This window comes from Coturnix japonica, chromosome 1 (assembly GCF_054131305.1).
Source record: "Coturnix japonica strain WE chromosome 1, WE-NBRP24, whole genome shotgun sequence".
Classification (NCBI taxonomy): Eukaryota; Metazoa; Chordata; class Aves; order Galliformes; family Phasianidae; genus Coturnix; species Coturnix japonica.
Genome location: NC_140663.1, coordinates 308,612 through 324,339, shown reverse-complemented (window position 1 = coordinate 324,339; position 15,728 = coordinate 308,612). Strand labels below are relative to the sequence as shown.

The following is a 15,728-nucleotide window of genomic DNA, read 5'->3' as shown; positions in this document are numbered from 1 at the left end:
TTTTAAAGCCTAAGAGAGGATCTTCCTGACTTTCAACCACCTTCTCACTGCCTCCTGCACGAAGAAATGATCTGATGGAGCCCATCACATTGCAGGACGAGCTGCCCATAGACACCAAGCTCAAGTCTTGCCATACTCACATCCTCATCCTGGCTTGAATGGATCAGCTCCACGAGTCTCTGAATGATTCTTGCTTCGTTGAGCCACTGCAGGGAGAGGAAGGGAGAAGAAAATCATTGTTTGGTATCACGACATTCGAAACATGAGGATCTTTGAGAAGGTTGGTATAACACAGAGTCTTTCCCTTCCATTTCAGAATCAAAGTCCCCTTTAACACTACCTTATATTATCTGGTCACACAGCTTCAACCATCACAGACTAAGACCCTCGAGATGAAATCCAGTCAACAAAAGCCCATCCAGCAGAGCTGATCCCTGCCTCCATGCCTTGCTTTACCACCTCCATTGCACCAACAAGGCACCTGCCCATTCCCCATTCACTCCCTTGGCCTCCAACCATCCCTTCCTCATATCCACCCATTGAAATCCCTTCTTCCAAATCCTAAGCCTCGATCTCCCCGTGGCAATTAAAGTAGCTCTCAACCTTAGTGAGTTCACAGACATACCATCGTAGAATCACTCAATGCTTTGGGTTGGATGAGACCTTTGAGATCATGTAGTTCCAACCCAATGCTATGGGCAGGGACATCCCCCAGCAGAGCAGGATGATTAAAGCCCCACAATAGCAACTTGGGGGGCAGAAGTGGATGGGCAGGAAGGGGGGATGATTAAAGACCTACAATAGCAACTTGGGGGGCAGAAGTGGATGTGCAGGAAGGGGGGATGATTAAAGACCCACAAAAAAAGGTTATAAAGCTGTACTTTATACTTTGGCAATGGTGAGGACATGAAGTGTAAGACAGACCCAGGAACCTGCTTCACATCAATTCCAAATAGACACCACCAATATCAGACGTGGAACAGTCTCCTGTTACGATATGGACCAGGTCTGCTCGTGTTTTCTCAGGTAAGACTACATTAATAACACACAGATGGAGGATGGGTTCCTCTGATACCACTTATCTGTCCCGGCATTGGAAGGAGCAATTCAGAGCTTCCTGATAAAGACTCTTCCATGTATTTCTAGTTTGAAGTCCAGATTTGGGGGGCAACTTGGCACTGCCAACCTTCTCCCTATTGCTGCAGCTGCTGACCCACTTATCTTCTGCTCTCTTGCATTGTATGAGGCTGTGCAGAAACGAAAGCCCAAGGAAGCAATGCAACCGATCGAGGAAGAGATTTGGCTGCAAGAAACGCTGGCAAAGAGCACAAGGAAGAGAGAGGTGTTCGCTGCTGGGTCTGTTCCCAGCCCCGTGTCACCCTGAAGCCACCAGAACACATCAGCTGGCATTGGTGCAAGAAGAACTGGATGGGCAGAACACGCATGAAGGGACAGAGGGAAGAAAGCTGCCTCTTTCTATGGCGCTGCCAAGCAGAAGGAGCTCGTGGGGTTGCTGGCCCAGCTCCATTCAGCTCTGCAAGCCAAACGTTTCTACTTAAGGCAGAGAAAACCTCCACCCTGGCCAATAGTGTACAGAAAGGAGCAGCCCGGAAGGCTTTCAACACTCAGCTTAGAGGGTTCAACCAGCTGAATACAAAGCATAGAGACACCAGCACTGCCCAGCCAGCCCAGAACTGAGGGCAGGGAATGACAGACTCATGCAGGGAGTCTCTGACTTGCTAAGATGACAAGGGGAACATTAAATGCACAATGAGATGCTGTGAGACTCAGGGCAGCGTTTGCTTTAATTTGGGCTGTAAGGTGCTTTCTTTTGTAAACCCGCTGCTATTAAACACAGTGAGCAGCCAACAACCCAGCTGAAGCTCAGGGAAAGCTTCCAGCAGCCTTACAGCGTTGGGTGGAAATGAAATGCAGCTCAGTTGTTCCTTTAAGATCAGAAGGAGAAATAATCCCATTATCCCGGTAATTGTTAACGCTTTGCTGCTGCAAAGCTGCTGTGGAGCTCTGCAAAGCACACTGCTAAGCTCAGGACATAGAAAGCATGGGCAGCAAAGCTTGCCAAATATACAAAGCCTGCTGTGGGCTTTAGAGACATGGTATAGATTTCCATACAGTGCATTGCTCCTCTGGTGCCAAAGGAGGCTGAACTCCTACAAAGCTGCTCATAACAGAAGGGACGGGGTAAACTCACCCAGGGAGACAAACCTGCCCTACCTGTACAGCAAACAGAGCCTCAATGTGATACATCATAAGGGAGAGTGTTAGAGAGGGGGGGGGGAGGAGATATCACCTCCTAAAGTCACATAGGCTATGGAGAATAGGGCAGGATTAAAGCAATTACTGCCCCCAAATGATCGGTCTGCTGGGAAAGATGATGTATTTCCTCTGTGAAAGCTCTGCAGTAAAATGGAAAAAGGAGCTGGAATCTTTTCCTGCTGGGGGCTCATCCTGCTGGGCAGGTCTTGGACGAGCTGCAGGGCAAACACACCCAGCGCATCCATCCCAGCATCTAGAAAAGCAGCTCTCAGATCCGCTCTGCTACCAAGCGACAAACAGAACGAAGAGCCCTACAACCAACAAACAACCTGGATCCCAGGGTGGAAAAGAATAAAAGCAGCACGTTCTCACGTTCAGCACTTCCTGCCGTAGCGTGGCGGGCTCCACGCAGCTGATGAGGCGAAGCAGGAGGTCCATCATGGCTGATGTGTCTATATGCTTTAGCACCAGGCTAATGAATTGGTCTTTTTTCCTTAGAAATGTGATCACCTGGAAATAAAAAACAACATTGTCAGGTGTTGTAGCAATAAAGAGCTGACTCCCCTCCTGTCTGTAGGCTCCCTTCAGGTCCTGGCAGGCTGCAATGAGCTCACCCCGCAGCCTTCTCTTCTCCATGCTGAACAAGCCCAGCTCCCTCAGCCTGTCTTTGTAGGGGAGGTGCTGCAGCCCTCTGAGCATCTTTGTGGCCTCCTCTGGACCCTCCCCAACAGCTCCTTGTCCATCTTGTATTGTGCCCCCAATACAAGACCTGAACACAGCGTTGCAGATGGGGCCTCCCAGAGAAGGACAATCCCCTCCCTGTCCCTGCTGGCCACCCCTCTGCTGATGGAGCCCATGATGCCATTTGCTCTCCAAGCTGTAATAACACCCTGCTGGCTGCTGCTCAGTTCTCCATCCACCAGGACCCCCAGGTCCTTCTCTGCAGGGCTGCTCTCAAGCTCTGCTCCTCCCAGTCTCTATATATACCTGGGATTCCTCCATCCCAATTGCAAAACCTGACACTTTGCCATGTTAAACCTCATTAGATTTACCTGGGCCCACCTTTCGAGTCTGTTGAGGCCCCTCTGAATATCACCCCTTCCTTCCATTGCATCAATTGCACCACCCAGCTTGGTGTCACCAACACACTTGCTGAGGGTGCACTCAATTCCCTCATCCGTATCACTGATCAATGTGTTACCGAGCACTTCACGTGTGCAAACGGAACGGGTACCTGCTCTGTTTTCCTTGCGATGAGGTTCCCGATGGTCTTGCTGAAGAAGCTGGCGAGCAGCGGGTTCAGGGGTGGCTCATGATCCAAGAAGTCATAGAGGATGTTGAGCAGGGTCTCATCCCCACCCAGCTTGTCGTTGATCTGGGGCACGTCCGAGGTCAGCAGCTCGCAGGCAGTGTTGGGGTACCTGCGGGCACACAACTGAAGGTGAAATGGAAACTCCAGTGGAAATGGGCATTTATGGAGCAGTGCCGCCCATTGTGGGGTAGAAAACACCATAAGAATGAGGGCACAATGAGGGTCATCGGTGTGCATGGGGCATATAAGGAATCACTGTCCCTTGCATGTTATATATGGCTGTTTTACCACTGGATCATGTATTTCAATTGCTACTTGACCACAGGTGGATCCCTTCCTTCTCCTGCCCTTGTTTCTTGCTCTTCCAGGTGGGCTCGTCAGAAACAGGTCACATCCATGAGCAGAAAAGACTTTCAGCCATCACTCCATCACTCCGGAGCCTCCTCAGAGCTCTGTTCTATTTACCACCCTGTGCTGCTGCTTTTTATTCTGACCAAGGGGGCTCCTTTGTACTTGGACTCCTTTAAACCTTCCCCCATATCCTCCCTTTTGTCAGGGTTTACCTTTACCTGCAGTGGGTTATTCATCTCTCTTTAACTAAACCAGCTTCCAAACATTCTTAATACCAGCTCTGCATGGATCAGGAGTGACTGAAGCGTTTCCAAGGCCAGCTGGGAGCTTCTCAGCCTTCAGCAGCTCCTGCCCAGCTATAAACACTGCTCGGGATTGGGTTTTTATGTCTTTTTTTGCTCCTAGAAGGATGGTAAATCTGAGTACAGGACGGTTACTGTTACAAAGTGATTCCACAGCAGTCACATTTCTTAATATAAGAGGAGCCATTCCTCTTGATTCCTGCCAGCTCATGCACCCTGCAGCCAAGCAACAAGTGATATCGCTCATTATTATGGGCTGTTCCAACACTTGCAGCCCTTTCCATCTTCAAGCTTCACACTTAGACTGAATGCTTCACTGCACTGCACCCCAACCCATTGCATTCCCTTGCTGCAGGGGACTCATCCCTATGCCCCGCATTCAGCTCCTTGCCATACAGCCCAGCTTGCAACGAAGCACTGCACCCCAACCCATTGCATTCCCTTGCTGCAGGGGGCTCATCCCTATGCCCCACGTTCAGCTCCTTGCCATACAGCCCAGCTTGTAATGAAGCACTGCACCCCAACCCATTGCATTCCCTTGCTGCAGGGGACTCATCCCTATGCCCCACATTCAGCTCCTTGTCATACAGCCCAGCTTGTAATGAAGCACTGCACCCCAACCCATTGCATTCCCTTGCTGCAGGGGGCTCATCCCTATGCCCCACATTCAGCTCCTTGCCATACAGCCCAGCTTGTAATGAAGCACTGCACCCCAACCCATTGCATTCCCTTGCTGCAGGGGACTCATCCCTATGCCCCACGTTCAGCTCCTTGTCATACAGCCCAGCTTGTAATGAAGCACTGCACCCCAACCCATTGCATTTCCTTGCTGCAGGGGGCTCATCCCTATGCTCCACATTTAGCTCCTTGCCATACAGCCCAGCCTGCAACAAGCAATGCTCCTCGAGCAGCAGACACTCCTCAGACACCCTGCTATGCCAACGAGTTAATGAGAAATGGTTTAATACACCACTCGGGTTGCTATGGCTCTTCACCTGGTTGCTCCGTTCTGCTTGCTGTGCTTCCATGGGGATTTACAGCTGAGCTGCTCTCTGCAATTCCTGAACCTCATGAACTTTTACCTTACTGGCATGTGGTCTGGTGCTGGCAAGGGCTGTTTGGAGGGGGGGAGCAAAGGGGGATGTGTTCCATCCCTGGGGGTGTTCCAGAACATTGGAGATGTGGCACTTGGGGACACGGTCAGTGCTGGGCACGCTGTGATGGGCTGAGGTTGGACTCGGTGACCTTGGAAGTCTATTCTCACCTCAGTGCTTCTATGGTTCTGTGATTCCAGGAGCAAAGCGTTGTGCTGATTGCAGCCCTGCATCACTCCAAGCAGAGCATCCTTCCAAGCCCACCAAGTTTCTCTCTCCTGCTCCAGCTCAAAAACTTGTCGAGCTTTTACTAAGAGCCAAAACCTGGATTCCATTTGGATTTAGACTTTATTCCTCCTGCTTAGGTGCTCCCTATCCCCAAAGCCTCCTCAGTTTTTAATGAGCTTAGACCCTCTCTCCGGTGCCTTAATGTGCTTTAGAAATGCTTCCCCACTCCATGCAGTGTTCAAGCATCTCCAAAAGGAAACCTGGGGCTGCCTGAAGCACACGTATATCCTTAGAGCCTGCAAAAGGCATATGAAATTAAAGGCACCTGGAAGTTAATGCTCATGCCAAGCCACATCTTCTCCCCCGCTGCCTGTTTGGCATGGATAAGAAAAGGTTTCCAGCTTAGCTCACAGCACAGAGGACCAGAGATGTGAACTGTATCATGGAAGTCTCTTGAGACATACATAGATAGCCTGGTTAACATTGCTAAGGAAAGTATTATCCATCCTCTCCAATAAGGACAGCAGTGTAACACTGACACTCCTGGGGTACCTGAGAGATACTGATTCATTTGCGTGCAATGTTCTGAGCAGCCAACAAGGCACTCAATGAAAAACCCTTAAGAAGAGAGAAACGAACCTCTGAAAGTTCACTACGAGAGGAAAAAATACGCAGTGAAATCAATTGAGAGCCTGAAAACCCTCCTGCAAAATGACATCGTTGATGAAGCCACTCATTTCTCACAGCCAGACCTCTCATCCCGTTCTCTCCATGCAGGACTGAAAAGGAGCACCTACTTGAAGCGGACCTTCTCATCCATGTCCATGGGGGGTTCATGTGTGATGAGGTTGACCAGCTCCTCCATGCAGTGCTGCTGGCAGAGGAAATCCAGCAGCTTGCGGTTCTGCGCCTTGCACTCCTGTAAGATGTCATCTTCGTCCATCAGCTCGTGAAGTGTCACATCTTCTTTATCCAGCAGCTTGTCCACGTGCGACGTCGTGTTCAAATCAAACTTCCAGAACATGATGATGGGACACACCTGGCTGGGATGCACAAGAATATCAGTCAATGTTCAGCCTTCGTTTGTTATTCCTCCTTTACGTGGCTTTAAACTATAAGAGGGGAGATTTAGGAGGCCGTGGATGGGGCTTTGGGTAGCCTGGTGTATGGGAGGTGACCCTGCCATAGCAAGATGGGTTTTTAGGACCTTCCAGCCCAAGTCATCCCATGGTCCTACAATAAGCAGAACAAAGTGACTGGTGGTTTGTATCAACCTAAAGGGTGCAAGACTGGGCAACCAAAATCCAGGCTGTAAAGTAAGTTCTGTTCCCGACCATCCTGAAACAGATGATGCTCAACAACCTGCACACGTGTCAGCCCAGGGGCTCCACATTTTATAGCTGTTCCAATTGGGATTTACAGGTGTTTACCAATAAGAGAAGTGGCAAAAGGAACTATAAGGACCCATAATGACCAATCATTCTACAGTTCTATGACCCATAAGGTCCCTTCCAATCCAACCATTCTACAGCTCTATGACCCATAAGGACCCTTCCAACCCAACCATTCTACAGCTCTATGACCCATAAGGTCCCTTCCAACCCAACCATTCTACAGCTCTATGACCCATAAGGTTCCTTCCAACCCAAACATTCTACAGCTCTATGACCCATAAGGTTCCTCCCAACCCTACCATTCTAGAGCTCTATGACCCATAAGGTCCCTTCCAACCCGAACATTCTACAGCTCTATGACCCATAAGGTCCCTTCCAACCCAAGCATTCTACAGCTCTATGACCCATAAGGTTCCTTCCAACCCAAACATTCTACAGTTCTATGACCCATAAGGTCCCTTCCAACCCGAACATTCTAGAGCTCTATGACCCATAAGGACCCAACCATTCTAGAGCTCTATGACCCATAAGGTCCCTTCCAATCCAACCATTCTACAGCTCTATGACCCATAAGGTTCCTTCCAACCCAAACATTCTACTGCTCTATGACCCATAAGGTTCCTTCCAACCCAAACATTCTACAGCTCTATGACACATAAGGTCCCTTCCAACCCAAACATTCTAGAGCTCTATGACCCATAAGGTCCCTCCCAACCCTACCATTATAGAGCTCTATGACCCATAAGGTTCCTTCCAACCCAAACATTCTACAGCTCTATGATCCATAAGGTCCCACCCAACCCAAACATTCTACAGCTCTATGACCCATAAGGTCCCTCCCAACCCGAACATTCTAGAGCTCTATGACCCATAAGGTCCCTTCCAACCCAAACATTCTAGAGCTCTATGAGCCATAAGGTTCCTTCCAACCCAAGCATTCTAGAGCTCTATGACACATAAGGTCCCTTCCAACCCGAACATTCTACAGCTCTATGACCCATAAGGTCCTTTCCAACCCAAACATTCTAGAGCTCTATGACCCATAAGGTTCCTTCCAACCCAAGCATTCTACAGCTCTATGACTCATAAGGTTCCTTCCAACCCAAACATTCTACAGCTCTATGACCCATAAGGTCCTTTCCAACCCGAACATTCTAGAGCTCCATGACCCATAAGGTCCCTCCCAACCCAAACATTCTACAGCTCTATGACCCATAAGGTCCCTTCCAACCCAAACATTCTACAGCTCTATGACCCATAAGGTCCCTTCCAACCCAAACATTCTAGAGCTCTATGACCCATAAGGTCCCTTCCAACCCAAACATTCTACAGCTCTATGACCCATAAGGTTCCTTCCAACCCAAACATTCTACAGCTCTATGACCCATAAGGTCCCTCCCAACCCAAACATTCTAGAGCTCTATGACCCATAAGGTCCCTTCCAACCCGAACATTCTAGAGCTCTATGACCCATAAGGACCCAACCATTCTACAGCTCTATGACCCATAAGGTCCCTCCCAACCCAAACATTCTACAGCTCTATGACCCATAAGGACCCAAACATTCTACAGCTCTATGACTCATAAGGTCCCTCCCAACCCACCATTCTAGAGCTCTATGACCCATAAGTTCCCCCCCAACGCAACCATTCTACAGCTCTATGACCCATAATGTCCCTTCCAACCCAACCATACCATAATTCTTTGCTCCTTAAGGACCCTTTCAGTCCAAGCCATGGGTTTTACATGGAGCTGACAGTCCAGGAGCTGTGCAAACGAAGGCTCAGCCTAGAAACCTGCCCAAGTGTCAGATTGATCAGCGTGGGCTGAATCCCAGCCTTTTGGGAACAAATCCCCTGCCAAAATTAGCACAAATTCTGGCAGAAAGAAGCAGTTTCTAATCTGAGCTTTCAATATTCTCGATATTAAAAAAAAAAAAAACAAGTTAAATTTCATCAGCAATAAGCAAAAGCTTCGGCATCTGCCCCATCCAGCTACTGAAAACGCTCTTATAAATGAATTTCTGAGCTCAGAGCAGCCATCTGAATTTCCAACCTACGTGACACCCTCCCAGCAACGCTGCTCGGCCGTATCGTGTGTTCATCACAAACTGTTCTTCGGATATTTTTAACCGACTGTGCTTAGCTGTAAATTCATCAAGAGAAAAGCTGACAGAAAAGGCCTTCGTCTAAGGAATGTTTGGGTGCGCAGCTAACCTAAATACACACGTATTACACGTGTAAATATGGAATCCTGATTAAAAAACCCATGAAACCATGGAAATACTATATATGTGCACGGGCAACATGTGTAATTCCTACCTATGGAAGGTAGGCCCTTTGCCCATCAGTCTATTCCATCGTTTCCCCTTAGCTTTCCATGGTTCTATTAAGAGGAGCTGTCCAAATCTAAAGGGAAGTCAAAGAGCCGTCCTTGGCCTTCGCTGCACTCTTCTTCCTCACCCTAAAAGCAGTCCAGAGGAGCTTTGAGCTATAGGGACTGCTTGGACATCTAGAATTCCATGTCTGGTTGTGGGTTCCCCAGTTGCAAAGAGACAAGAATCTCCTAGAAGGAGCCCAGTGGAAGGCCACAAAGATGATATAGGGCCTGGAGCATCTCCCATATGGGGAAAGGATGAGTGAGCTGGGGTTGTTTAGCCTGGAGAAAAGACTGAGAGGGGATCTGGAACCCATTGGAGGGAACCTGGTACCCATTGGAGGGTACCTGCTTTAGCAGAGGGCTTGGACTCAATGATCTCTTGAGGTCATATGGACTGTTGGAACTGAAGTGCTCCTAAGAAATGGGATGTCCCCAGAGAGAACCTGAGCTTGACTGAGGAACTCAGTGCTCAGCAGGACCCCCAGGCACCGCAGCCATCCCACATGGAAGGGATGGGGTGGTCTCATAGAGCCAGGGTGCAGAACAGGAAATAAAGCCCATTTCTGGTGTTAGGGAATGAACCCGTAGGACAGGAAACAAAGCCATGTAGGGAAGTCAGTCATGGGAGGTGAGGAAAGGAAGCACACCCTGCTCACCACGAGGAGCTCAGTCACTGCGAAAGCCAACAACGCCGTTGTAACTGAATGAGGACGAAAGCAGAAGTGGCCCTTTTTGGAGCCCAAGCCTCTTCCTCAGAGGCCAGGACGCTATTTTCTGCTCAGAGCAGGGGAAGGAACAAGCCCATGTACGTTGAATAATCACATGGTCTGCTTGTTTGCTTCCTCTTGCAGAACTGCTGAATCTTCTCATGGAGCTCAGCTTGGTCTCTGCAGGAGAGAAGAGTTTTCCATGTGCATGCTTTGCTGTTGAGGTCCCAGACCTCAGACCAGCAGGCCCTCATTGGCTTATTGGTACGTCCCGAAGCCAAAAAAACCCATGTTCAGCATTCACCAAGCTACAACAACCCAACCACCTCCATCTTAGGACAGAAAGACATCAGGTCAGTAAAGGGATGTACCAAAGGGATGAATCAGCTCCTCCTGCCTTAGTGAAGCAAGGAACCCATCCAGTTTCTCACTCTACCTCCTGGAGCCCCATCATGGTAACCCTACAGTTCCATCGAAGTAACCCTACAGCTCCATCATGGCAACCCTACAGCCCCACCACGGCAACCTTATAGCCCCATCATGGTAACCCTACAGCTCCATCAAGGCAACTCTATAGTTCCATCATGGTAACCCTACAGTTCCATCATGGCAACCCTACAGCTCCATCATGGCAACCTTATAGCCCCATCATGGTAACCCTCCAACTCCATCAAGGCAACTCTATAGCTCCATCATGATAACCCTATAGCTTCATCAAGGCAACCCTACAGCCCCATCATGGTAACCCTACAGTTCCATCACAGCAACCCTACAGCCCCATCAAGGCAACCCTACAGTTCCATCATGGCAACCCTACAGCTCCATCAAGGCAACCCTACAGCTCCATCACAGCAACCCTACAGCTTTGGGTTTCTCTCTACAAGAAGGATCACGAGTTGCTCAAGCAAAAGGAGACTGGTGAAGGGATTAGAAAATAAGACATATGAGGGTCAGATGACAGAGCTGGAGTTGTAGAAACATCGCTATTAAGAAGCATGAAGCACTAGACCATAACTAGCTATTCAAAATGAACTTGAGTTTCCTATATTTCAGTAACAGTGCTGCTTGTTGTTCCTTCACCTAAACTCACATCAAAGAAAACCTCATTCCTGCCATCTACCGACATTCACTTACGGTCCCCCATGCTTACGTTTCTGATTTCATCAAACTGGATACACAGCATTGAAAGGATGTTGTGCAGATCAACAGCTGTGAAACTGCTTAAAATACTCTTTCCTTAACCGGGTATTTCCTCAGTGAGCTGTTATCCACCAGCAGCAGCTTGTCTTTATTTGTAGTAGAGGCAAAGTTGGCCTGAGATACCAAGGGGCCACTGGCAGACGTGGATGTATCCAAAACAATCTCTTGTTATATCGCTTCTCGTCTTTCACTTTCCTTCCTCAGACAACAAGAAAGCCAAGTCAGGATGATGATGAATGGGTTGGGGTTGAGGTTTGCATTCTTGTTTCTAATTCACATACTTGGGATAAAACAATTGAAATTTATTCGTCATAAGTGATGGGAACAGGCTGCCCAAGGAGGCTGTGGATGCCCCGTCCATCCCTGAAGGCCAGGTTGGATGGGGCCCTGGGCAGCCTGGGCTGCTGTTCAATGTGGAGGTTGGTGGCCCTGCATGTAGTGGGGTTACTGGACCTCCATGATCCTTGAGGTCCCTTCCAACCCAACCATTCTATGATTCTTTGTGGCTCTTCCCATAGCAGTCAGTGCTGGCAAGGGGCAGTTGGGGGGTTTCTCTGTTCCTTGGGGGTGTTCCAGTGCTGTGGGGATGTGACAGGTTGGAGTTGGACTCGATCTTAGTGCATTGTTCCAACCTTTACGCTTTAATATCCATTGGAGAAGCCCATGAGAAATCCCTGTTGGGGTTTTCAGGTGAACCATCGATCCGTCCTTGCCCGTCTGTACATTTCCAGCTGTGTGTTAACAAATTGCATCACAGTTTGCTTTAAGCAAACCTCCTGTAGGTGAGTTGGACTTGAAGTTCACCAGGTTAAATGGTGCCTTTGGTTCCCTGCTGTAGTTGTGCTTTAAAGCTGGGGGGCTCTTTGAATGCTGTCTAACCCCGGAGATCAGTTGCCATCTGACTCACAGGTGTGTTCTGATCCTTTCTTTATCAGTTCTACAATCAGATGTATATATATGTGTGTGTGTATAACATGCTTTCAGAGAGGGGAAAGAAAGAAAGGCCATTTCATATGAAAAACTGGACTGAAAGCCTTATGGAAGCTAATTCATTTTAGGAATCCATGCTTGGTAAGGCTGAGTGATGGGAGGATCTCCACCTGTAGCGCTGCGATGCGATGCCATCCTTCATGTTTTCACTAAGGGCAAGTCAGAAGGACTCAGGAACGTTCTCTTTTTGGATACAAGCAGGATAATATTGGGCTCTCAGCACTGCCATGTGTTTCCACTTAAGTTACTAAGTGGAAAACGTTCAGTCTTTTATCAGGAACGGGCTTAAATGAGCTTAAAGAAGGAGCCTGTAAATCTTTGGTCATTTCCTCCCAGTTTCCAGTATGATTCCACGACTTGGAAACACGCAGTGAGAGGACTCTGTTCTCCTTCATGTTGTTAATCATCTACCCCACGGTCTGTGCTGTCATAGGTTGCTTTGTGTGTTGTCCTGGTTCGTGTCTGAGGCCTCTGCAAACTATAAATATTAATAAATCCCTGCAGCGCAGTGTTGGCAAATAGTGTTTGAGTGACAGCTCAAACCTCCAGCTTCAGAACTGGGATTGCGTGGTTAGAAAGAAACCAGCTCCTGAAATCCTTGTGCTGTTCCAAGGATCACAAAGCTCCAATCCCACACTGCATGAAGGGCCACCAACCTCCACATTGCACTCCAAACCATTTCCCTTTGTCCTGCTGTATCTCCCTCATTAAGAGCTGACTCCCCTCCTGTCTGTAGGCTCCCTTCAGGTCCTGGCAGGCTGCAATGAGCTCACCCCGCAGCCTTCTCTTCTCCATGCTGAACAAGCCCAGCTCCCTCAGCCTGTCTTTGTAGGGGAGGTGCTGCAGCCCCCTGAGCATCTTTGTGGCCTCCTCTGGACCCTCCCCAACAGCTCCCTGTCCATCTTGGATTGGATGCAGTGCTGCAGATGGGGCCTCCCAGAGAAGGACAATCCCCCCCCTGTCCCTGCTGGCCACCCCTTTGCTGATGGAGCCCATGATGCCATTTGCTCTCCAAGCTGTAATAACACCCTGCTGGCTGCTGCTCAGTTCTCCATCCACCAGGACCCCCAGGTCCTTCTCTCCAACCCGTGCTGCAGCAGCTCTGAATGGGGAAGGCTGAGGGAGGGGAGTACAGCCTGGAGATGGGACCCCTCCTAAAGGGAGCTTAGAAACAGGATGAGAGCGATAGGACAAGGGGGAAGAGTCGTTCGATCAGCAGGATGAGCAGCCTTCCTCCGCCACGCATCGCAGTGCTTCTAAAGGAACGAACCTCACAAACCAAACAGATCCCATTTGTTCAAACAGGATCTTGGAGTCAGTGCTCGGAGATCTCAGCGCCGAGCAGCTCCAAGGAGCCAGAAGGAGTTATCACAAGGGAGAGTAATAAGCGAGTCAACAGAAGGCGTGACATCACTCCTGACTATCGCGTGTTTGCATCTCGAGCTGGTCCGGTTTGCTGCTGTCAGAAGAGACAGCAGAGCTGGAACAAGAACAGCTGGTCGGAGCAGCGTCTGCTGAAGGAGAATGAGCAGGAGCAGAACACGCACAGCTGCCCTGGGAAGGTGCATTCAGCTCAGCTTGATGGGTGAGTTCAGCTCAGCAAAACAGCAGAGAGCAAGGAAGGCACAAATGGGATCGAGGAGGTGAATGGGTGGTTGTTTACCTGCAAACCAATGGAGACACCTCGAAGATACCAAGCAGCCTATTTTAACACAGGCAGAAGCAAGCATTAGTTATGATTAGGGTCAGAAAAAACCCCATAGAACTTACTGCCATAGAAGGTGATGGAGCCCCAAAGCTCCGCTCTCCTCAATTTGTGAGAGCAGTTCATAGGAAGGAGGTTTGTATGGGACCCCCCCACAGCAACCCTACCATTGATAGGAGATAGGGGCTGGGGATGGAAGGATGGAGCTCAGAGCTCAGAGATGGAGCTCAGAGCTCAGAGCTGAGCCCAGCATCACATCACCCCATTAAGCATCCTTAATGCTCACATGAAGCCTTACAACCCCCCCAGCAACCCCATATATCATATGTATCAGGTCTCCTGATGCTGCTGAACTCCCCCCCACGTCACCAGTGGGAGCAGATCCCAGCCCTGAGCCAGCTCCATCTCCACAACAACCGTGTTTGCCAGTGAGCTGCACCGGGACTGCCAACTGTTTGCTATTTCTCTCTATTTTGCTGGCACGGATGACCGCAAATATCTCGTTACCACCCACGTGCTCCGGCTTTTAAGCAGCTTTTAAATGGCTTCTAGAAGCGTTTGCTCTTGTATCGAACCAGCACGAGAGGCAGCTGCCAAAAGTAGCATGAAATAGATGAGGTTGGAGGGGATCAGGTCAGGCTGCTCATCATCCCATCCCACCTAACCCTGAAATGGGGCACCTTAAAACCCCTATGGACAAGATGCTCCAACCACAACCAGCTCCTCTATTCACCTATAAAACTCTCCCAGACCCTTATGGGAGCTTAAAGAACATCTTCTCCCTCCCTAAAGGTTCAGCAGAATGAGTTCTTTGCCATAGGAAACAACATCACTCGCAGCCCAGTGCCTTCATGTCTATAAGAACTCTTTACCTTTGTAGTATTCAATCACAGGAGCCTCCCAGGTATTAAATAGGAAGGTCAATCTCCCAACCAGCCCCATTAAAAGCAAAGGCAGGCGTAGTACCTTCAGTAGAAGTGATTTCAAACGTGAGATCTCCTCCACAGACAGAGAAACATTTGGGTTACGGTTCCTGGATTCTACCCAGCTTCAGGTAATGATCTTCATCCAGTGTCAAGTCTCTCTCTCTCTATCCTGGAAAAGAGAAACGTTAGGAAGTTATTGTTAAGCAGAAGGAATGGAGGCTCAATGGCTTTCCTAAATAAACCCCCACACATCCCTAATTGCAGCAACAATAGATGGATTTCACATCCAGCCTGGGAGCCCTGATGGAGCCTATGGAGGCAACCAGTGTAGGAGCAGCTCCTGGAGTGCAGGGCTGGCATGGAGCTGGGCTGCAGGGTCAGCCCATAGTGCCCTGTATGGAGCTCAGAGCTGAGCCCATCACCCCATTAAGCATCCTTAATGCTCACATGAAGCCTTACACCCCCAGCAACCCCAGCCATTGGAGCTGGGGATGGAAGGATGGAGCTCAGAGCTCAGAGATGCAGCTATGGAGCTCAGAGCTGAGCCCATCACCCCATTAAGCATCCTTAATGCTCACATGAAGCCTTACACCCCCATTGATAAGAGCTGGGGATGGAAGGATGGAGCTTGGAGCTCAGAGATGAAGCTATGGAGCTCAGAGCTGAGCCCATCACCCCATTAAGCATCCTTACATGAAGCCTTACACCACCACTGGTAAGAGCTGGGGATGGAAGGATGGAGCTATGGAGCTCAGAGATGGAGCTATGGAGCTCAGAGCTGAGCCCATCACCCCATTAAGCATCCTTAATGCTCACATGAAGCCTTACACCCCCCCAGCAACCCCAACCATTGATAGGAGATG

At 49.3% G+C, this 15,728-nt stretch overlaps 1 protein-coding gene across 5 annotated transcripts in view; it reads right to left on the bottom strand.

Annotated features, from left to right (window-relative positions):
• Nucleotides 1–15,728, bottom strand: part of PPP6R2 (protein phosphatase 6 regulatory subunit 2) — a 54,132-nt gene that overhangs the window by 26,003 nt on the left and 12,401 nt on the right. For 2 of the 5 annotated variants that reach the window (XM_015851711.3, XM_015851489.3), the window contains exons 2-6: nucleotides 14,906–15,034; nucleotides 6,362–6,607; nucleotides 3,512–3,698; nucleotides 2,650–2,787; nucleotides 141–206 (exon numbers count right to left, since the gene is read on the bottom strand). In XM_015851711.3, coding sequence (XP_015707197.2) covers nucleotides 141–206; nucleotides 2,650–2,787; nucleotides 3,512–3,698; nucleotides 6,362–6,588 — 618 coding nt within the window. In that variant the 5' untranslated portion in view covers nucleotides 6,589–6,607; nucleotides 14,906–15,034. Of the gene's footprint in view, nucleotides 1–140; nucleotides 207–2,649; nucleotides 2,788–3,511; nucleotides 3,699–6,361; nucleotides 6,608–9,993; nucleotides 10,120–14,905; nucleotides 15,035–15,728 lie in introns of those variants that run through there. The other 3 variants (XM_085510768.1, XM_015851570.3, XM_085510761.1) reach the window with 2 other exon arrangements.